This window comes from Phyllostomus discolor, chromosome 12, assembly GCF_004126475.2.
Source record: "Phyllostomus discolor isolate MPI-MPIP mPhyDis1 chromosome 12, mPhyDis1.pri.v3, whole genome shotgun sequence".
In the NCBI taxonomy this organism is placed as follows: domain Eukaryota; kingdom Metazoa; phylum Chordata; class Mammalia; order Chiroptera; family Phyllostomidae; genus Phyllostomus; species Phyllostomus discolor.
In genome coordinates, this window is record NC_040914.2 from 35,512,190 (window position 1) to 35,534,327 (window position 22,138).

The window sequence follows — 22,138 nt, forward strand, 5'->3', positions numbered from 1 at the left end:
ACCTGTCCACCCCTTTGGGGCTGAGGCTGTGCCTGCCTCGGGCGTGCTGTGTGTGAGGTGTTGAGACCAGACCTTGGGAGCTGGGGGCTGCAGGAGGTTCAGAAGCTGTGCCCATTTGGCAGGCCACCCGGAGAGAGAGAGGAGGTCAGGGATGCTCCTAGCGTGCTTTCTCTGGAGTCACAGCCACGGCCCACGGGGTGCCCTCCTCCCCTGCCTGTTGCATTTCTACTGATCCCTCAGCGACATCTTTGCTGTGACACCTTCCGACACTTCTCTTACTCCTCCCCTTTCCTCTATGCCTTTGTCCACCTGGCATATAATTAATTATTCCTTAAGTAGTTGTTCTCCCCCACAAAGAAGATGCCAGTGACCAGTTTTTAACCAGCTTTGCATACCTGGAACTTTGCTGATGCCCAGCACATTCTAGGCTGTCAGCGAATGTTTGGTGAGCGAGTTAATAATGGAAGCTTTTGGTGGAGAGGAGTGTCTTCCGGTTCCGTGTGTCAGAATGATAATGAGGACAGACAGCTGGCGCTTAGGCGGCCGCGCACAGTTCATGGTTTAGGTTTTGCGCTCCCGTGTGCACAAAACCCTCATCCAGGGTTGAGGCCACCGGGGTCAGCCTGATGGCCCAGCCCGCCTGGCTCTGGCTGGTCACCCCGCCTGCCGTGCGGGGATTTTGGTGGCAGTAGTTTAGCTCTCGCACTCACGGTTCTGATAGCTTTTCCTCCCAGCGTGCTTGGGAGCTCTTGCCCATGCTCACCGCTCCCCCACCCCGCCGTTCCTGGGTGCGGGGGGAATGTGGTCCAAACAAGAACAGCAGGGCACTGAGGTCAGAGGCAGAGCAGGAAGAGTTGGGGGGCCCCATCCTCAAGAGGACAGCCTGCATTTAAATGAGTACTACGATGGAGGGGCAGGTCTGGGGTGCTGCCATCTGTCCTTTAGAAGAGAATTTTCAGGCTCTTGATTGATGATAAAACTGACAGCTTCTTAACGCATTACTTGGTCACATACAGCAAAAGAGGGATTCATCTTGGCAGGAATGATACGGTGTGGAGGCCACGTGGAAGGGAGCAAATAGACCACACTACCTTGTCATACTTCATGGCATTGACGCAGGTGTCAGGCAGGTGGGTTGTCCCAGGTGACTCATCAATTAATATTCTCACGTGCAGCGTAAAGATATTTGGAAAATGCACGGTGTGTTCTTTGTGGGAAGAAACCATTGAGTGGAGCCAAAAGAAAGTAAGGAAGTGGCAAAGGGCAGTTGTGAAATTCAGAGACACGGAGGAACATGAGGGGAAGAACTCGGAGCAGAGAATTCTAAGGCGGCCAACCTTCTCTGGAAAGAGGTTCACACGGCCTCACGGCCACATTCTGTCAGGCTGCCCGTGACCGTCACCTAGGATACACGACGAGATTTCCTCATTTGAACTTTTGCTTCGTCGGCAGCAATTTTTTTTTTTGAAGATGTCTGGGATGGAATGATGAGCTGAAGACACGTTAGACTGATTGCATTCTTGGAGCTGGTTTCCTGCACTCCGAGGCGCTGCAGCTGCCTGACCTTGGATGTGTCCGGCGGGAGAGGGTTCTGCAGCCAGCACATTGGAGGGAACCACGCGGAGCCACTGGTTAACCTTTCCCAGTGCACGCTTCTGCACGCGGATGCACGGTCACGCTCTCGTTCTTTAGGAAATGAGGCTGCACGGCCGTTCGGGCTGCAATCCTTGAGCGAGTGAGTCCTTTCGCGCCTGGGAACCCCCGCCCGCCGCCTGCAGCCCTGTGGGGCAAGGGCAGTGGGTGAATGATATTGGCCATGCGTGGCTGTGGATAGAATGAAACAGAGGAAGTCTGTGAAATCATTAAATGAGAGCTGGCATGTTAATGCATTAAAAAGACGTCTCTCCTCTTGCCCCACAGGTGGTTCCCAGACTTGCCAGTTATAAATCAACCAGTCAGTCAGCGCTGTTGACCAGGTCATTGTCACACACCTGCCGTGGGCAGGACACTGTGGTAGGCTCCCATCAAGCCTCAAAGAGAAATAAATGCAGGGTCAGGGGCAGCCCAGATTTGCGTGGGAATGAAGGCGCAGTGGGGCCTGCAGGGTGGCTGGGGGCGGCAGAGAGATGGGGGCTGAAGGGAGTGGGTCTCAGGTTCTGAGGGGAGGGGTGACAGGCGAGGACCTTCCTGAGAGAAGAGCTCAGTGAGTTGGCTGTGGGGTAGCGGTGGGAGGTGACTGTTTTAGGAGATGGTGGGAGATGAATAGAATGGACAGGTGTGTGGATCAGGCGGGGAGGGGCCCAGGGAGCCAACCTAAGGCCTTGAGAGTTTATCCTAGGGGTGTGGTTCTCAATTAGCCACGGGCATCAGAGCTTCCCAGAGGAGTTGTTACACAGCGGCTAGGCCCCACTCTGGCCTGAGAGCTGGGATTTCTAGCAGGTTCCCAGGTGCTGCATTTTGAGGCTCACTGGTCTAGAGGCAACGAGGAGCCTTCCTGGCTGTTGACTAGGGAGTCTCTGGTGATAGCCGAGGGGGCTTCCTGGAGGAGGGTGGCATTTGGAGGCTGGAGGTGTGGGTTCTTCCAAGCAAGACCTTCTAAAGCACTCCCCCCCGCCGCAGGGGCTAGACTGTGTGCTAGCAGGATTTCTCACCAAGGGGAGATTCTCCCTATATATATATTGCGTTCCATTAGAATTACCTGCTAACTGGCCTTTTGCACTGCAGCTTATGAATATAAACACTAGGCCGAACCAATGGTCGCTGGCTTTGAAAGTGCTAGACCCAAGGGGTCATTTGACCTGCAGCACCCCGAGCATTTCAGGCAGTTGGGCCCCTTGTTAGAGCTGAGTGCCTCCTCCAGGACACATGGGGCTCCTCCGGGCCAAACCCACTCATGTCTCTCCAAAGCATCCGAGTGTCTAACACGGTCAAGTTGTGACTTCAGGGGAGAGGGCGAGGCTGCGCTTTCCTGCAGGGCGGGCGGTGCCACTGGAAGAGTTTTATTAGGGCAGTAAAATCTCCGAGTTGTTGTTGGCAGACCTTCTGATGGATTGGAAACCTTGCAGTTTGCTTAGAGCAGTCAGGATGGTCTCACCCTGCGTTGAGGATCGAAGGTGGGAGGTGATCTTGTTGGGTGACCTGATGGACTTTATCAGAGAGGCCTGGTATCAATGCATCATTTTGAAAGGTGGAGGGACCTGTGTGATTTGGCTTCAGTGAATTCTCTACTCAACACTGGGGGATTGCTGTGTTGTGGTGGCAGACCGCAGCACCACTCTCCCGTGGGACCTGTTAGACCAGCATGTACCTCCAGGCGATTTTGATATGCACTGGAGTATGAAGACTGCTGGTTTAGGGTGTCGTGGCTTTTAGAGGATCATGATGGGAGATAGGAGAAGAAAGGATGTTTGTAACAGCCTAGGACCGATCCACCTGGTCTACTGAATCTGCTAGCAAAGGCAGTCCTAACCTTCAACCCTCTTGGGGGGCATGGACGCGCAGCCCAGGGTGCCAACACCGGCCCTCCCCTAGCCCTCCGGTTCCTTGTGGGGGGGTTGCCTGGTCCCACTGACCCCTAATCAGAAGGGGAAGTAGCAGCAAGAGTCCTGGGGAAGGAGCATTGCTTCCAAGTGAGGCTGATAGTTCTCTGCACTCTGTGTATGTATGTGTATCTTAGAGTCAGTATTCCTTCTATGAAAGTGACCAATCACAAGTCCTAGTTCTCCAATCTGTCATTCCATTGACAAGGCACTTTCTGTCTGTCATCTAGCAACTTTTTGCAATCCCTTCTAAGGGGGCTTTGGGTAATATTTGGCCCCCCTTTATAAATTTGGTGATCAACCTCTTTTAAACCCTTCAGACTGTATTTAGAAATTTAACACATTCAACTTTACTTTCAAAGTCTTTGTTGGATTAAAAAACATACCCTTTGCAAGCACTTCAGTGATTCTTATAAACCTAAATAAGTTAGGCTCACAAACATGGGGAGTCTTCTGAGTTCTCTTATACATTCTAGTGCTGCTTATAAACCTAGGAAGACTTTAAAGTCACAAGTCTAGATCACAATGCACTTTAAATTAGAATTGCAGATCCAACCCATACTTTGCTAAGTTCTCTCAAATGCTGCAAGTTCTTGGGAAAAAATGTCCAGATCCCTTATAGAGCTAGTGATCATACAGGTCTGACTGATTCCATTCTCTCTTTATTTTTTTCTTTTTAAGATTTTATTTATTTATTTTTAGAGAGAGGAGGGGAGGAGAGGGAGAGAAACATCAATGTGTGGTTGCTTCTCACATGCTCCCTACTGGTGACCCGGCCCACAGCCCAGGCATATGCCCTGACTGGGAATTGAACCCATAGCCCTCTGGTTCTCAGGCTGGCTCTCAGTCCACTGAACCACACCAGCCAGGGCATCCATCCTATTTAATTCTAAATATCCCCAGGGAGATGTGCATTTTCTCATTAAGGATATAATTGTCATTCAGTCCCTACACATTTGGGGTTGCCTATTCAGTTAGGCTTTTAGGGGATGATTTTAAAAAATTATTGTAAACATGAAGTTTGTTTTTATTAATAAATGCATCTTTAAAGGAAAGAAAACCTGTTGCATGTATCACTGGACCCCTCCACACCTCACGCCCCATCCCCCATGTTTCTGCTGCTGGGATGCTTCCAGCCACACAAAAGTGCCTTCTCGGGCTCCGTCCATGGGGGCAGCCTGCAAAGAAAAGGCCCAGATGTGGGAACCAGGCTGTAGCAGGGTAGCATTGCCCCCCGTGGGCTGCTGGGGTTGTGGGTGTGTGTGTGTATGTGTGTGAAGGTGACCAACACCCCGTCTTCCTTCTTCCGGGCAGGTCGGCCTCATCCAGCTGGGGCAGGAGCGGGTGCTCATCCAGCCCCTGAACAACTCCCAGGGCTCGCCCAGCGGACGAGAGCACCTGGTCAGGCGCAGATGGCCCTCGACGTCCAGCCCCGCCGCCGAGGCCCTGGTACCTGGGCAGCTGTGCCAGGTTCTCACAGGTGAGTCTGGGAAATAGCACACGCCCGTTTGGCACAGTGGCATGCCCCCCCGGCCACCCCACTGGTGTGTCCCCAAATGCACCAAAGTCACGTTAGCAAGAATTCACTTCCCCCTGTAATTTGAAAGTGTTTCCTTAACTCCCTCAAGGCCCTTTCCTCCTCCTTTCTGTCTGGATGAGCATCGGCGCCTTGCTTGTAGCAGCCCTTTGAAAAAAGGCATTTCTGAAAGGAGTCCAGGGTCTTGTGAATGCGCTGTCTCCGTGTTATGGAACGAGAGCCAGCCGAGGCCCGAACACCTCGATGGCCTGTTGTTGTCGGGCCCCAGGTTGGTGTGCGGCTAGGGAGAGAATTCCTCCCCTTGGCGCCCTCGCTGGGGCTCAGTTTCCCAAGGCAGTGGTCCTGCATCCTGGCAGTGTGAATTAGAGTCGCCTGGGGACCCAGGGAGAGGTGGTGCTGGCAGTGTGGCCTCTGGGCCAGCAGTATTGACGTCACCCAGAAACCTGTTCTCAGCCCAGCACGTGTGCCACCCTCCCCATCAGAAACAATGGGGCAGGCCCGGCCATCAGTGCCTTCCTGGGCTGTCCAGGTAAATCTGACCGTGCTGCAGTGCGAGAACCAATAGCTTTGAAAAATGCCACCCACTGAGGTCAGCCCCTAGTGTCCCTATCTGATTGGTCTGCAGTGGGACATGGGCGTTTGTACGGGTAATTGAATGAATAAGCATCTTGGAGTGAGAACCCAGTGTTCTTGCATTCCGTGCTGTGTCTGAGCAGCCTGAGGACAATCTGTTGGGTGTCTAGGAACATTGCACGGTGCCACGTCACCGCCCGTCTGTCTGCGAGTGTCCCCTGGTGAAGACAGACATCCCGCTGCCCACCTGGGGACCGTGGGACCCTGTGGCTGACCTTCGGGAGCTGTGCTTTTGTAGTTTCGAGACTTCTGTGAAACTAGAGCATGTCTTTGTTTATAGTGTTCCAGAGCCCTCGGACGTAAATCAATGAGGCGGCTCTCTTTTAGAACAACCTTGCTGTGCAGGAACCAGCCTCTGCTGCTCGGCCCTGTTGCTGTCCAGGTAGTGAGGCTGCTCAGCCCTGTTGCCGTCCAGGTAGTCGCGCTCCTCAGCCTAGTCTACCTCCATCAGTGGGGCGTGCGAGGGGATTTTGCTGGGTCAAGGCCATCTCTGCAGCCCCCAGAGAGCTCTGTGTGGTAAACGGAGAGAGCCTGCCACCGTGCATTAGGGTTTTGCTCCGTGCCTTCCTGTATCCTTACAAAAAAAGCAGGGAGGATGGATGGACCATGGCCTAAACATACCATGAAATCCAAGGGCAAAAATGTTTGAATCTCATTGCCCCTCCAGTCAAACCAGCGACCGTGAGCTGCCTGCCGGTCAGCGGTCAGAAACCAGGGTGCACGCGGGTGATGTCACAGAATATTTGTCCGCTCACCAGCCGCCCTCCTCTCGAGGGGCATGACGGCTCGGACTGCTGACTAGATGCTGCCCTGTGCTTGCATTTGCATTCCAGTCCCCGGGGGGGAGTGTCGAGGCATCCTTTCCATAGACTCTTCAGTCTGTAACGAAGGAAATGAGACTGTAATGAAAGCAGGGCGGGGAAGATGTGATGGAAACGAGGCAAAAACAAGAGCAGTCGTGCCAAGGGGCACACTTCTGGTGTTGCTTAGAGAATAACCTGCCTTTCCCCGCCCCCCAAACCCACGTCCAGGTGCTTTGCTGGGCGGGAGAAACAGGTGCTTTCAAGGTGGTCCCAACTCCAGGCTCTGTCCTGGGCGGGAACACAGGCACAGCAGAAAGGCGTATATTTTGCTTCTGGTCCTTGTCACTTTACAGAAGGTGCTCTGTGAACTTTGCTGCTGTGTTGAGCACAGTGGGCCTCTTAATAGGTTTAGCTCATAAGCGTCATGCCTTGGGAGTTTAGAAAGTGGGAAAATTAATTTACTGGGACACTAGCAAAAGACATTTTTTTAAATTCTCACTTGAGGACTCTTTCATTTGAGGTCTCACTCTTTCAAGTGAGGTCTCACTTGAAGCACTTCTTAATTGCTTTTAGAAAGAGGAAGGGAAGGAGGGAAGATAGAGAGAGAGAGAGAGGGAGGCATTGATGCGAGAGAGAAACATCAATTGGTTACCTTCTCATACTTACCCCAACTGGGCATCAAACCCACAACCTGAGTCTGTGCCCTGACTGGGAATCGAACCTGGAACCTTTCCGTCTATGGGACGATGCTCCCACCAACTAAGCCACACTGGCCAGGGTGCAAAAGACAGTTCTGAAGTTTCCTGGAGAGATTAATCAGAGTAATCCAAGCTTCTCCATGGGAATGTGTCCTTTGTGGCTGAACATAGTGGCTGTAGCTGTCACCATGCCTTGTCCTTAAGCTCATGTCACCCCAACCTGGGAGATGGCTTGGGAGTAGCCAGTTGGCTCCTGCCGGTGGAGTCTGATAACTCTTCCTCCTCTATGAAGCACTCTGTTTCCCTGCGAGTTGGGCCAGGTAAGCCGCTGTGCTCTCTGGCGGGGAGAGGTACCAACACATGAAAAGCGACCTGGAGGGAGCTGCTGCCTGCCCTCGGTATAACAGAGCTTGCATTTCTAGCCATCCTTGGGGCTCCCGGAGAGGGGACAGGCTGATCCTGTTTCTGTTATAGCTCCTTATTTTTAGGACCTTATAAACCGATTCATAAAATATCACTCCAGTTTGGAAGGTTGGAACTTGGCATGAAAATATGGCGTCTGTGTGAGTCTTTTTTTTTTCTTTTGGTGAGAGCATACATTTTTGAACTTTTTTTGGCCATTCTCAGCAACGGACATGGCACTTGGGATATTTTGAAATGCTTTTCAACTGTTAAGTGGTTGTCGTTGCTTTAAAGCTTTCTGTCTGTCTTCTGTGGCTCTTTTAGTTTCTCCTTTCAGAGTCAGTGTGGAATCTTCCCCTAGCATCTTTAGTAGCAGTGAATCTCCGTCTCTTCCTCTGCCGTGGTAGACGTGACAGGTCACAGTAGAGGTGGGTGGTAAACTAACACAATGAATTTGCCACGAGGCACCTTCCGAACAGGACTCCTACACGCTTCGAGCAGTGGAAGGCTTGTCAGAACACCTCCAGCGAAGGAACCCATGAGGCACCCCTGTCTACTTTGTAGTTCAAGTTCTGCTGTGGTTGGTTTTTAAATAGTCACAGGTATTTTGTGATATTGTCTGGTTAACTGATAGCATGAAGAAGTTCATGTTTCGCCAGTACTTAGAAGATACCATGAGTCTCCAGAAATTGCTAATGTGTACAAGCATTTGCACATGTAACTGTGTGTGTGTGTGTGTGTCTACATATATACTCTGTAGCAAAGGGTTGGTTGCAGCTTGTGCCTTGCATCAGTTGAGATTCATTTGGTTGGAAATGACAGCAATCGGACTGGCTTAACCACCAGCAACCTCACTGCCCCAGGCGTGGCCGGCTGGCTTCTCGGCAGTTCTTTCTCTGTGTGGCAGCTTTGTCGTCCTCTGGCTCCTCTCTGGCGAGGAGGGAGAGGCCTCGAGGATGAGGGGGTGCACTCTGTTTAATCAAGGTTGAGGCAGGGTGGCTTGGATTGCAGCTCTAATTCCTTTGCGCCCGTCACTGGTTTGTCTCCGTGTCCGGAGGCAGGATCTGAGGGGCTCAGGTCTAAGGAGCCATCCGTCTGTTTTTTACCCTGGTCTCCACTCCTTGCAAACTGCCACACACTTGGTAAAAGCCTGGTGGAGTGGATTCAGAGCACCTCTAACTCAGATCTAATCCATCATTGCAGCCCATGTGGTTCATAATACTTGGGCTGGTTCCTTCCAAGTTCCATAAAATTTTCCTGGTTAGCTCCTTACTCCCTGTGCCCCAGGGATGAAAGTGGCATCTGGGTTTTGCTCATGCAGAAGAGGCTCAGTCCCTCCAGAATTTGGTCCCTCTAACTTCTTGGAGATCTCAGCTTTTTAGTGGATTAAAAAAAAATAAGATTTTGTGGTTTATTCAGTTTGTCCTGTTTTGGTGGTAGAGATGGTCTGCCTTGGGCTTCTGCGTCTCCACTGGAAGCGAAACCCAAGGGCATTTGGGTTTCTCCTCATTAATATTTTAAGTGTTTAAGCAACTCCAAAAGTAGACAGCAATATTTTAAGAATTATCATTCTGGGAGAAAGAAGAGTCCCACTTGAGGCCCTCTCTGTCTCCCTGTTGTGACCCGAGAGGAGCCCCCTGACTTCTCTGTGCCTTTGTGCTGGTCTGCCACAGTGGCTGGAACAAGGGGCCACAGCCTAGGCGGCTTAAACAGAAGGTATTTATCTCTTCCCAGTTCTAGAGGCTCTGGAAGTCCAAGATCAAGCTGTTGGAAGTTCCAGACCAAGGTGTTAGCAGGGTTGATTTCTTCTGAGGCCTCTCTCCTTGGCTTGTAGGTGGTCATCTTCTTTCTGTTTTCATAGGCATGTCCCTGGCCACCTCCCCACCCCCACCCCTGCTTGTCTGACTCCTAATCTCCTGTTCTTGCTTGAAAACCAGTCAGATTGGATTATGGCTCACCCTAATGACCTCACTGTTATTTGATTAGCTCAGTAAATAGCTTATCTCCAAACACAGTCCCATTCCTAGATACTACTGGTGAGGACACACCAATCAGCCCCTAACAGCCTCTGTTTTCTTATCTGTAACATTGAGATGAAGCTGGCCTCATGTGCTTCTTGTGGTTGGAGCTGAGGAACACGCATTTGGGGGTGATGTTGCCCCTTCCAGCGCAGTGGGTCAGCAGGACATGTTCATGAGAACTCTCACAAATGCCTAAAAGGTAAAAAAAAACCAAATTTAGAGGAAATCAGAAGTGAGCCCTATAAAGGGACTCTTTCTACAAGAGCAGATGTCTCAGTTGGCTGATCCTGTATTTAGTTGTTTTTTGATCTCATTAAAGGAGCTACACGACTTTAGTTGAGTTAGAAAGGCCTGAGCTGCTCTGAACTTCCGTTCCTCCACCTGCACCTCAGTAACCTCGTCTTCCTCTTGGAGACGTAGTGGGTTTTCAGTGAGGTCCTGCACACTCGTCGCTTCACAGCTAACACATGTTGGCTGCTGTCGCCGCGGCTGTGTTTACAATTACTGTTATTCCACCCCACCGCCATTCTCCATTTTCAGGGGGCCCCTTTCCTGTCCTTGTTCTGTGTGAAAGGGCGAAGGAAGAGAAACCCCGAACAGAGAGGCCTGACCTGGGAGCGGAAGGCCCTCGTTGAGTCATTCTTGAATCCGTCTTTCTTGCCCCTTCTTGCCCCAAATCCGTAATGAAATCGAGGAATCAGAGTGTTTCTAGACCAGAGTTTACCCTTGAGGCGACGTGCTTATTACCTTTTCCCTCTCATTCCGGTGCGTTCGCTCAGCCAGCGTTCACTGGCACTCCGGACACTGGGCATGCCAGAGGTGGGAGCGAGGGTGAGGGGTTGGGGGTGGCAGGACACAGCGTGGGCCCTGCCTCCAGGAAGCTTGGGGTTTGGGGGGAAGAGAGGGAGGGAGATGGCGAGGAAGTAAACAAATGTAGCAGGTATAAATTACTTTTACTTATGAAATATTTAAAACAGGCCAAAAAAGAAAAAAAAAAACAACCAAACCACCCACTGCATACAAAACAAAACAAATATCAGAAGCTACATACTCAGCATGCAGACTTAACCCATGTTAAGATCTGCTTCTGGACTCTTACCTTTTTTAAGAGAAATGAATGATTATGTCTGTGACTGAGTGTCCTCTGTCCACCCCATCCCTTCTCCTCCAGCAAGCGGTCTCCCCAGACGACACCGCCGTCCCGAGGTTGGTGCGAGTCCTTCCTGCCCATGTTTTTAAACTAGCATAACACTGGTGCTACACAGTCATAAACCATACATTGTTTTGCTTTGTACGTTTTAAAATTTACATAAGCGGTTTCGTACTGCGCCGCTTGCGTTTAGCACAGTAATGTTTTCCAGGTTTGTCCATGTCAATGAATGCAAATCCAGCCCCTTAATTTTAATTGTAGAGATCTATTTTATTAATCTTTCCAGAGCATTAGCTTTGGTTGTATTTTTCTTTTTCTACTGTTTTGGTTTTTCATTTCTTCCTTTAATTTCTGTTTTATATTTTTTATTCCTTTTTTAAAAAAATAGTCTCTAGATTTAGTCCTGCTGCTTTTCCCTAGCTTCTTGCGTAGAACCCTTAGGTCACTAACCATAACTCTTGCTTCATTTTTAGTGTATCTGTTTAAGGCTATGCATTTTTCTGTAAGCACACCTTTAACTGCATTCAAATTCGAATACGTAATATTTCCAGTGTCCAGTTCTAAATGTTCTGCAGTTTCCAAAATAACCTTTTCTAGACGGTTGGTGGTACATCGTAGCAGTTAAGAATTGACATCCAGGCCTACTGGGATTGAATTCCTGACATCACCACCTCCTGGCTTGAGTGACTCTTGTGTCCCAGTTTCTTTATTGGAAAAACAGGGATGTTTGCACGTACTTTATAGGAGTATTAACATGATTATCTAAGTTAATATAGGTAAAGCACTTACAGCAATGTTCGGCACAACATACTGTACAGTAAGTCCTCACTTACCATCGTCGATGGGTTCTGCTACTTTAAGCAAAATGATGTGTAACCAAACCAATTTTACCACACGCTAATTGATGTGAACAGTTAAACTTCTACAACATTTGACTAGTGTTGAAACAAAAGGATGTTAGCGTTGAACGAAAGGATGCCCCGCACATTGTTACCTATGATTATTATATGTAGAAACGATTTGATCTTTATAATTTTTTACCATATGGGTTTTTTCCATCTGTCACAAATTTCTGTATATAAAAATGTGGACACTATGGCCTATGTGATGTTTCCGCTGGTTCTTTATTTTCAGTTTCAGTATCTCTGCTGAGGTGTCCTATCTTTCTCATTCATTGAGCACCCCAGGGTTTCAGGCTTTCAGGCTTTCTACCGGAGTGTAAGCCTCCCTGACTAGGTCTGCCTCAGCCCCCTGTGCTGCTCTTCCTTCCAAACATTGACTCTCCCACCCAGGCCCCCAGACCTTCCCACATTGGCTCACTTGTGTGGATGAGCTGCCCACCGCAGCAGTAGCAGAAGTCGGGGTGACTTGGGATGCTCAAGGGAGGGCACCGACAAGGAATCCTGCGGGTGACAGGTCTGGGAGCCAGTGGGCAGTATGGTAGGGGCCCCTGCCCATCTACCAAGGTCAACAATTTAAGACAGCGTGTCACCTTCTAAACATTCCTGTATATCCAGTTGCAAAAAATTCTTCCTGCATCAACAGGCAATTGATTTGTGCTGTACCCCCTCCCTTCCCTCCTCTGTCCTTCCTTTTAAAAATGTAGTCATTCAGGCCCTGGCTGGTGTGGCTCAGTGGATTGAGTGCTGGCCTGCTAACCAAAGGGTCACTGGTTCGATTCCCAATCAGGACACACGCCTGGGTTGCAGGCCGGGTCCCCAGTAGGGGGCGCATGAGAGGCAACCATATGTTGATGTTTCTCTCCCTCTCTTTCTCCTTCCCTTCCCCTTCCTCTAAACATAAATAAAATAAAAATCTTAAAAAAGGGGCCCCCCTGGAGGCTTGGTGAGGGCCACCTGGAAGGGATGCCCTGTTGCCTAGGGGGTCCCACCTGTACTGCTGTGGGTCTCTCCTCCTCACCCCCCCCGACCTCCGGAGACTCTGCTTGGTGAAATGATCACTAGAGACTTGGGAAAATGGAAAAGCCAGGCCTGGGGGCAGCGTTTGAGTGAATCTTTATGTAAATGTTAATTATAGTTTGTATGCCTGAGCTTTCAGGAATTTGGCATGTGTATGTGTGTGTGTCTTCTTTAAATTGGCTTGAGTAGATTTTATTTTTAGGTCTCTATTTAAACCTGTCAGACACTGTTATCAAAGGCAGCAGCGTCGTGGCTGGGCCCACGCGTGTTTCCTGCCGACTGTGCTGGGCCCAGCCCTGGGCACCCCCATGGGCCTCCTGCAGGAAACTCGAGAGTGGGTCCCAGCCCTCGAGCAGCTTCCAGGGCAGTGGGCTGTTGGGGACACTTGGATTGAACACTGATTAACAGTCTCCTTCAGGACGTGCCCTGGGGAAGAGGGTCCCCTATCACCACACCCACCCTCCTCCTGTGACAGTCTTGGGGACGTGCAGCGGGGAAGGTCCTTCTGACTCCCAGTGGTGTGTGCTGGGCCTGTGGAGGGAGGAAAGAGAGGGGGTGAGGACCAGGCCACCAGATGGACAGCTACGACTTTGCAGCATGAAGCAGGGGTGCCCAAACACGGGATGGGGTGCTCCCAGTGGCACGTTGTTCCGGAAGTTGGAGTCCAGTGCAGGCATGGGAGTCTTGCTTCCCACACTGCCAGCCCACCTGCCGGCCCCCGGAACTGCTTCCTAGGATCCCACACTACTTCCTAGGATCCCTGTACAGTCCTCTGCTTTCCCTTCACCGCCGGGACCCGGTGGCTCTGTGGGACTGAGGCATGTCCTCAGAACCCAGCCCTGGTTCCCGCCGTTGGAGTGTTTTCTTAGGGGCGTTGCCAGCCGGGGGCTCACTCTGTGTGCACAGCCTCCACACGCCAGCACTTTGCAGGGTACCACTGTGCTCACCTGGTCACCGCTGCTCTGTGCTAATCTCACCACCTTGGGGTCCTCCTGTGTTTCCACCCTGGAGCTGCGCCCCCTCCCTGTCTGGAGCCCCTCGTCTTCTGTGTATGGAATCGACGCTTGCTCCCATCACTTGGAGTTTCTGAACTGGATTGTGTTCTCACCCAGTTCTGCCCAGCCTCCCAGACTCCAAGGTAACTATTTGCTCTCTCTTCCTGGTCCCCTTTCCTTGTTTCCCCCCATATTTTTTGTTAGCTCTTTGTTTTGCTATAGCTGCAAAGGGCTTTGGCATACTCACTGCCCACATTCATCCATCGTCAGCACTTCCCCCGACTGGCTCCATAGGTAGCTGTGTCTCTCTCCCTCTCGCCTTCTCTCTCGCATCTTCTGCATCCCCTCCTCCCTCTCCCCGTCGCTCACACTGTGTTTTTCTGAACCGCCCGAGAGTAACTCACAGACATCACATATTTATCTTTCAATACTTTTATTTGCATTTCCTAAGAACTCTTACTAACTGTCAGTTATTTATCAAACTCAGGATGTGAAACGTGGACACAGCGCTATCATCTAATATGCCGTTTGTATTTGACTTCTGTCCGTGGTCCCAGCAGTGTCTTTCGTGGCTTTGTTCGCTCGCTGCAGAAGCCAGTCCCGAGTCACACTGCACTGAGTCGTCACGGCCCCTTCGTCTCCTCCAATCAGGGTCAGTTACTTAGTGCTTATTGTTCCCGGCCTTCACATTCCTTCCAAAATACAAGCGCAGTCTGCTTCTGTTACAAGAGTCTCTTAATTTGTTGTAGCCTGATGTTTTTCCACGATTGGACTGCGGTTAAACATTCTCGGCAGGAATACCACGGAAGTCGCATGTTCTTCTCAGGACGTCCGTGGTTGGTGATGTCGACTCTTATTCCTTGGCTCGGCTTGTGTTTCTGGGTTACTCTGCTGTAAAGCTATTACCTTTCCACAGGTAATCAGCAAGTAAATTGTGGGGTCTTCTGAGACAATGTTGATATCCTGTCCTTCATCAAACTATCACTCACTAGATTTAGCATCTCTTGATGCTTGGTAGACTCAGTTATCACTGTGATGGTTCCGAACTGGTGCTTTTCTAACTCCATCATTTTCTCCACATTTTTTTAACGATTTTATTTTTAGAGACAGGGGCAGGGAGGGAGAAAGAGGGGGAGAGAAACATCCACGTGAGAGAGAAGCATCGATCGGTTTCCTCTTGTACGCCCAGACGGGGCTGCTTCCTCCACGTTTTAAATCCGTGCTCTCCTGCAAGGGGCATGCCCCCTTCTCCCCCATTTATCTATTTGTGTCTGTGTGGCCTTGCCAATTTTTGTTGTGCTCCGTGGATATGGCTGAGTATGTATGCATGCATTTGCTCAGCTGGTCTCAGAGTTGGCCCTCTTGAGGATGAGTTGTAATATCAGACATGGGCACTGGATTTCTGGAAGGCTTTTGCAGCATCGTGCAGACACACAAGAGATCGCTCCCTTAGATGCATTACCGTGGTGTGTACTGTACATGGATTTCCTAATATTACACCAACCTTGAACTCCTGCTAGCAATCTCATGGGGTTGGAATGTATTATTTCCTTAAAGGGATATTGCATGCTATTTGCTAATGTTTTGTGTAGGCTTTTTGCATCCATCTTTGTACATCGTGGTGCTCTGTAATTTTCTTCTTTTGCATGTGGGCTCTCACTCTTAGTTTAGCTGTCGAAGTTAGACTAGTTTTTAAAAACTGTGGACATTTTCCTTTGTTTTGAGAGCTCTGGAACAATTTATGACTCATTGAGGTCATCTGGTCCATGAAGGTTTGGTAGAGTCCCCTTTGGAACTGCCCCAGCCTGGTGGTTTTTTGTGGCTGTAACTCTTTTATAACTTTCACTGTTGTTTCTTCTCTAAAACTTGGCCTGTTTAAGTTTTGTATTGCCGATGGGATCAATTTGGGTAAGTTATATGTTCCTAGTAAATTCATTGGGTTTTCAAGTTGAAGTGCATAGAGGTTCCCTCTTACTGAGAATGTCGAATAATTTTTATTTAATGTGGTTCAAACTAGATTGCAAATTTCTAGACCATTGGTATATTAAAGGTATACCTTGGCTTATGGAAGTGTATTGAATGACCTTTTCGTGTCTTTTTACTGCTCTTGAAATCCATCTTGTGTTTTGAGGGCCAACTTAGATGCCACCTCTTCCAGGAAGTCCACCCTGATTGCCTGTCTTAGTTTTCTAGAATCTCCAGGTGCTGTGTCTACATTCTGAGTGTTACACATATCTCTGCCTGCTGTTTGCTGTCTTGGTTGTGTCTAGTGCACTCTGGCTGGAAGGCAAGACTCCTCTATTCCTTTCCTGTTGCCACTGTAAGGAATAACCACCAACTTAGTGGCTTAAAGCAACAAAGATGTATTCTCTTACAGTTCTGGAAGTGAGCATTCTGAAATCAGTCTCACCGGGCTGACACCAGGATGTCAGCAGGCCCTCACTCCTTCCAGAGGCTCTGAGGGGAGAATCCACTTCCCGGACTGTTCCAGCTTCCAGAGGCCACCTGTGCTCCTTTTTTCTCAGCCCCTTCCTCCCTCTCCGAGGCTAGCAGAGGGCCGTGGAGGCTGCACGCGTCACTGGGACCCTTCCCTTTGCCACCCGAGCTCTCTCTTGGCCCCCCTCATTGGAGCACGCAGGCGATCACACGAGGCCTAACTGGATTATCCCGGGTAATCTCCCCCTCTGAGGACCCTTCACCGCATCACATCCGCAAAGCCCCTTTTATTGAGTGAGCTAACATAGCCGCGTGTTCCGGGGATTAGGACCGGGACCTCTCTGAGGGGCTGTTCATCAACCTCTCGCACTCCCAGATCTCCTTCCTCTGCATCACCTTTCACCAACGTGTCTCCCGTCAGCCTGAGCGCTGCAGGCACTGGCGCTGTGGGGCCATCCCGAGGTCTTCCTCCCCTTTCCACCCTCTTTTGGACGGGCCCTCTGTGGGAACACAGTAAAATCAGTACGGGGCGGGCACCCTGGCGCGCTCCTCGAATATTCCCATTCCTTGATTGAGAAAGAGAATCTAACACTCGTGCGTGGAGACAGAAAGGAAAAGGACACCCGGCCGTGTTCCTGTAAGTGTGTGTGTGTGTGTGTGTGTGTGTGCAAGCGCGCGTCTGAATGCCTTTTCCCACCGCAGCTCCCCCAAGCAGAGGCATTGGAAGACAAGCGTGCTGTCCATTCCCAGTTCTCTCCTGGGCTCTTATGCAACATGTACCCGCCCCACTTGAGTAACTCAAAGCAGAGACGGCCTCCAGCTTAAATAGGAAAATCTGCCTCGAGCTGCAGACGGATCAAGAATGCACAGTTTATTATTTAAAGTGCACGCTGGCTTGGGACAGTCCAGGTGGCTCAAGGAAGCTCCTGGCAGCCGGTCGGGCCCCGAGGCTGGAGGGAGGGACCGCGGTCCCCAGAAGGCACGGGCCGGGTGGCCGAGGTGCTGACTTGGTGTTCCAGGGGCGGTGGGGGTGGAGCGCGCGGCCCCTGCCAGTTCCCGCAGAAGTGTCTGATTTTTGAATCAGCAGCGTCTGTGTTCCTCCGAGGGGGAGAGAGCTGGAGGGAATGTGTGCGCCTGAGCTCAGGAGCATGCCCGGCTTCCCTCCCAGCAGGAGGCCCCGGGCCAGGACGTCGGACACACAGAAAGGGAAGGGGAGCAGACACCCCATTTGGAGTGACTGTTTGGTCTTTTTTCAGGAACGACTTTAGGGTTGCATTCCCCGCCCCCACTCTGCAGAAAGGTCTGGCTTTCTCAGGCCACTCATTTCTCATGGAAAAGCCCAGCAAAAAAATAAAAAAAAAAGTCTCATCAGGACATCTGCTGCCCAGTTTTCTTGGGCGTTCTCCAGCCACGGATGCAGTGGCTTGGTTTTGCAGAGCCTCCTTCCAGAGCAATGGGCAATTTCTCGCGCACGACCAGACGAGGAATTTGCTCGCCGGGACCGGTGTTGGGTTGCACCGACTGCCTTCGGGCTGAGGGAGCATGTACCTTTCTCAATCCATTAGCAAGTCGTAGATCAAATTCCCTGTCACTGAGTTTGGACAGAGCTGGACAGTGAACCGGAGGGGAAAAGCCCGGCGCAGCTGGGAGTGTGCCCGCTCTGCTGAGCAGAAAACACCAGGCAGCCCTGGTGGGTGGGTGGCCAGCTGTGACGGTGGCACGGAATGGGGCCTGGGACCCGCTGTGCAGGGCCAAGGCCCCCCAGATGGGGACCCAGAGAGACCTCGCCCACGTCTGCCGTGGGAGTTGCTGCCACAGCAGTGCCCAGGGACCCTGGGGGACTGGGGAGGGGAAAAGGGGCTTTTCTTCTCTCCAAGGAGACAGACGTTATTTGGAGACAGAGCTTACAGGTCAGGGCCTGTGCACGGCCTCCCCGGCCCTCGCAAAGATAACAGGCATGCTTTCTATCAATATTTGAAGAAGTACCACTTTATCCCGGAAGATAAAGTGTGAGCCATCCCTGCCAAGGCCAGCTGCTGCTTCTCCGACTCTTCTCTGGGGGCTTCTGATTTTCCTCCGCCGTCCCCGACCTCTTGACATTGGGGCGAGGGTGCACTCCCCTTTGCGGGGCTGGCCTTGGGCAGGGGGACAGCCGAGCTTCGGGGCCTCACGCCCGCTCTGTCCAGGAGGGTGTCATCTGAGTCACATCTGGATGGCTGGTTCCCTTGTGTGGGGCAGTTAATCATTTTTTTGGTGGAGCATGTTCGGAGCTGCTTTGGGGCTGAGTCCCTTAATTAATTTCTGTCAGGGGCCTCTCTGGCTGGCCTGTGAGTTTGCAAAACTGCCTCCTTCAGTATAAATATGTGTTTCTCAGCGGTGGGGGTCTTCTTGGCTGTCCCAGCGATGTGAGCGTCTGCCCCCAAATCTGCCTTGCTGCCCCCACCTGATGCCCTCCCCCGAGGAGGGTCTTTGGGTCCCTGCAAGTCTCATATGGAGATGAAGATTTTTCACATGAAAGTCTGCAGAGGAGTAGCACAGTTATTCTTTCTTATCTTCACCCGAGGACATCCCTTCACTCCTTTTTCTGAGAGAGAGAGAGAGGAAGGGAGAGAGAGAAACATTGATTGGTTGCCTCCTGTACGCACCTGGACCAGGGCTCAAACCTGCCACCTAGGTATGTGCCCTGATTGGGAATGGAACCCGGGACCTTTCGGGGCAGGGAGCAGTTCTCCTACCTGTGGAGCCACCCAGCCAGGGCAGCACAGTTATGTTTTTCTCCAGCTTGAAATGATACACACAACCTTATGAAGCATTCAGGAAGTTCACTGGAGAGTGCATCTGAAGATGTTCCCAGCGCCTCTCCTGTCCCTCTGTGTCCAGGTCAACCTGGGAGGACCAGGCCCTGCCAGGACACCACAGTGGGTAGGGGCCCATGGAGAAGAGTTCCCAGAAATGGCTGAGCCACTCAGACTGCAGGCTCACTGACCCAAGGGGTGCCGGGCCGGGGCCTAGGGCTCTGAGAAGGTAGGGCGGGGACTTTGGGAACACCACTGAGGGGAGAGGGTTGAGCTGGGTCTGAACACTGTTGGACCTCAAAGGATTCACAGGGTAGGCCATCGCAGAGGAGGCAACAGCCTGTGTTGTCCGTCCCTTTGTCCACTGTCAGCACGCCCGGCTCCTTCCAGGGCTGGAAATCCCACCGCTGGGAGAGTGTGCGGAGGGCTGCATGGCAGCCAGGGCAGGGCGTGCAGAGCCTGGAGTCAGGCAGGCCCAAGCTCGAGGCCTGACTGCAAAAGCACGTGTGCTGCGTGACCTTGACCGGGCATAGCTCCTCGGGACCGCCGTCACCTCGTGAGATTGTTGTGAAGGCTCCGTCCCGGCCTGACCACTGGCCTGGTCACTGGCCAAGCCCACGGGCAGCATTGGAAGGAGGGATATGAATGGGATCGTGTGTTTGAAAACACAGCTTTCTTTGGGACATCCATGTTGTGATAAATCACAGTGTCCCCAGCAAAATACCCCGCTTCTCTTTGAGGCTAGATTTGGGGACGCAGTGACTCAGGAAGGACCCAAGACAAGGATCTATGGCCCTGAGTCCCATGTGGCTTCCTGTCTTATCTGACCAGGCGTCCAGTGTCTAATGTAGGTGACATTTGTCTACCTAGGTGACATTTGTCCTGGCACCCCTAGGGTGGCCTTTCCTACGGCCCCGTCAAGCTCCCTGAGGGATTCAACATGGACCATCCAGCAGCGGAAGCACGTGGGAGGGGAAGCCGGAGCAGACTTGGCTGGCCAGCCAGGGATTCCGTTTTCCTTTCCCATACTTTTTTTTTTTTTCATGACTCTGACACTGACTGTATAGGCTCCTGGATGAAATTCCAGGTTCAACCGTGTTAAAGAGTAGTTCCTCTGATAGGCCAGGAACGACCTAAGAGGGAAAGCATTTGGAAACAGCATAAAAAGAAGGAAGCTGTTGATGTTGCAGGGAGAATATAACTCTCGTTCACCGCCAGCATGTGCACCCTGGGTGTTGTCTGCAGGTGACCCGTGACCGATGGCACTTGGCCGCTGCCTTTGCCTTTGGGGTTCGGAGACACGCAACTCTCATCCTCTGCTGTCCCCCTTCCGCTGGCCTGTGGCAAGCATCTCTAGCAGCCTGGGCTCCAGACAACGGAACATCATTTCTGGCTGCCAGATAAAATAAAATGCTTCATAATAACCCTTCTGACAAGGTTCTACTCTAAAACATTTTGTGTGGGTGTGTGTGTGAGAGAGAGGTGTCTTTGTGTGTGGGTCGGGGGAGTGGAGATTGTTCTCTTCCAGCGGTGTAATGTTTTCGGTAATAGATGTCACTGAACCGTTGTTTAAAAAGTGCGATTTTTTTTGCCAAGCGAACCGGATTTTAAATTAAGTACATGAGCTTGCCATTTTAAGGAAATTGGGAGGGAATCCCGTAAAGGGGAGAAGTTTCTGGCAGGGGATGTACCAGCTTCTCAGCATGTACTTTTGGGTGGCTCCTTTTTTCTTTTCTCACAAAAAAAGCGTAATTGTTTGCCTAGATCTGCGTGTGTGTTTTTTTTCCGTTTTTGGCGGGGGGCTCTCATGAGGCAGCACTTCTATGGTGGGCACAGCTGTTTCTCGGGTGAGGCCATAGTACATGTGCACGGCTGGGCGCCAGGCCTAACCGGGAGCTCAGGAGGCAGCCCCGAGGGCAGAGGGTCCGTGGGAACTCACACGGGTGTGCTGTCCACAGGGCACGTGTGCCGTCCACAAGACACGGAGGACATCAGCCACACACCCCGCACCGCGCCAGACACATCACACCCATTATCTCATTTTATCCCTTCCGAAATGCTCAGCTGTTTCCGTTGACACGGGTCCCACATCAGCTGAATAAACACAGAAGAGCATTTAGGGACCAGAGGCAGGAGGCCTTGCATGACTCTGGCTTCTCTCTATCTCAAATGAAGCCAAAAAAAAAAGGGGGGGGGAGGAATTTTTGGGCTCCTGTGAAAACTCTTCCAGGTAATATGATCTTCAGCCTTGGTGGGGCCAAGGATCTTTGGGAGTGCGTTTGGACGTCCTTGCTCTCTCTCGCCATCTCTGGCCTCTCTTTCCCTCTGCATTCACTCCCGTCTCACGCAGGTCTTGCTGGACAGAAGCACAAGCGGCCCCTGGAAGCCACAACTTAGGTCCTTGGGTACTCTGGGACATCAGATTTTATCAGATGACTCGTATGGCCCTGCCTGGGTCACAGGACCACCCAGGGACTCGTCACGCTGCCTGAACGGTAGAGTCCTTTGTCTGCACACCGCGGTCAGCATGCAGCAGCAGGGTGCTCCCAGGTGGCAGGGCCGTACCGTCGTCAGGATGGGGCAAAGCTACACTTGCCCCCTTAGGTGGCTTAGATCATCTTGTCAATCTCTAGCCCACCCCCAGGGTGGCCTCGGCCCAGGGGTGTCTGGAAGCTGCTGCTCAGTCTCTGTCACTGTCCCCTCTTAGCCTTCTTCGCCATTCTACCGAGAGCGGCGGAGGAAGGAAGTCACATGCAAGCTGGGGGTGACGCTTAAGTGAGAGGCCTCTCCGAGAGGGGTGCTCCGGGCCTGTGTCTCTGTAGGATGCCCAGGCACGCAAGTCCAGGTTGGCTCAGGTGACATGGGTAGTGTTTTGGAAGCCTAGCAGGGCTGTGAGCTTCTACCATACTTAGCTCAGCAGGAAAGAAACCCAACCAACAGTTGCCTTGACGTCTGTATGAGTTACTCTTGCTGTGTAACAAATTACCCAGCCTTCCAAGCTCAGTGGCTTGAAGCTGTCACGGGCGATGCTCATGGATTCTGTGGGTCAGGGACTTAGCCAGGGCCTGGAGGGATGAGCTTGTCTCTGCTCTGCCGTGTCGGAGACTCCCCTGGAAAGTCGTGGAGTCTGGGGCTGGAGTGCTGTAGGAGCTCCTTCCCTCGCCTGTCTGCCCCTGGGGTGAGTGCCCTGAAGGCAGAACTACCAGTTGC

At 51.6% G+C, this 22,138-nt stretch overlaps 1 protein-coding gene across 2 annotated transcripts in view; it reads left to right on the forward strand.

Moving 5' to 3' along the window:
• Nucleotides 1-22,138, forward strand: part of ADAMTS17 (ADAM metallopeptidase with thrombospondin type 1 motif 17) — a 188,851-nt gene that overhangs the window by 4,098 nt on the left and 162,615 nt on the right. For both annotated transcript variants that reach the window (XM_036012953.1, XM_028502431.2), the window contains exon 3: nucleotides 4,854-5,019. In XM_036012953.1, the coding sequence (XP_035868846.1) occupies nucleotides 4,854-5,019 (166 nt within the window). The remainder of the gene's footprint in view (nucleotides 1-4,853; nucleotides 5,020-22,138) is intronic.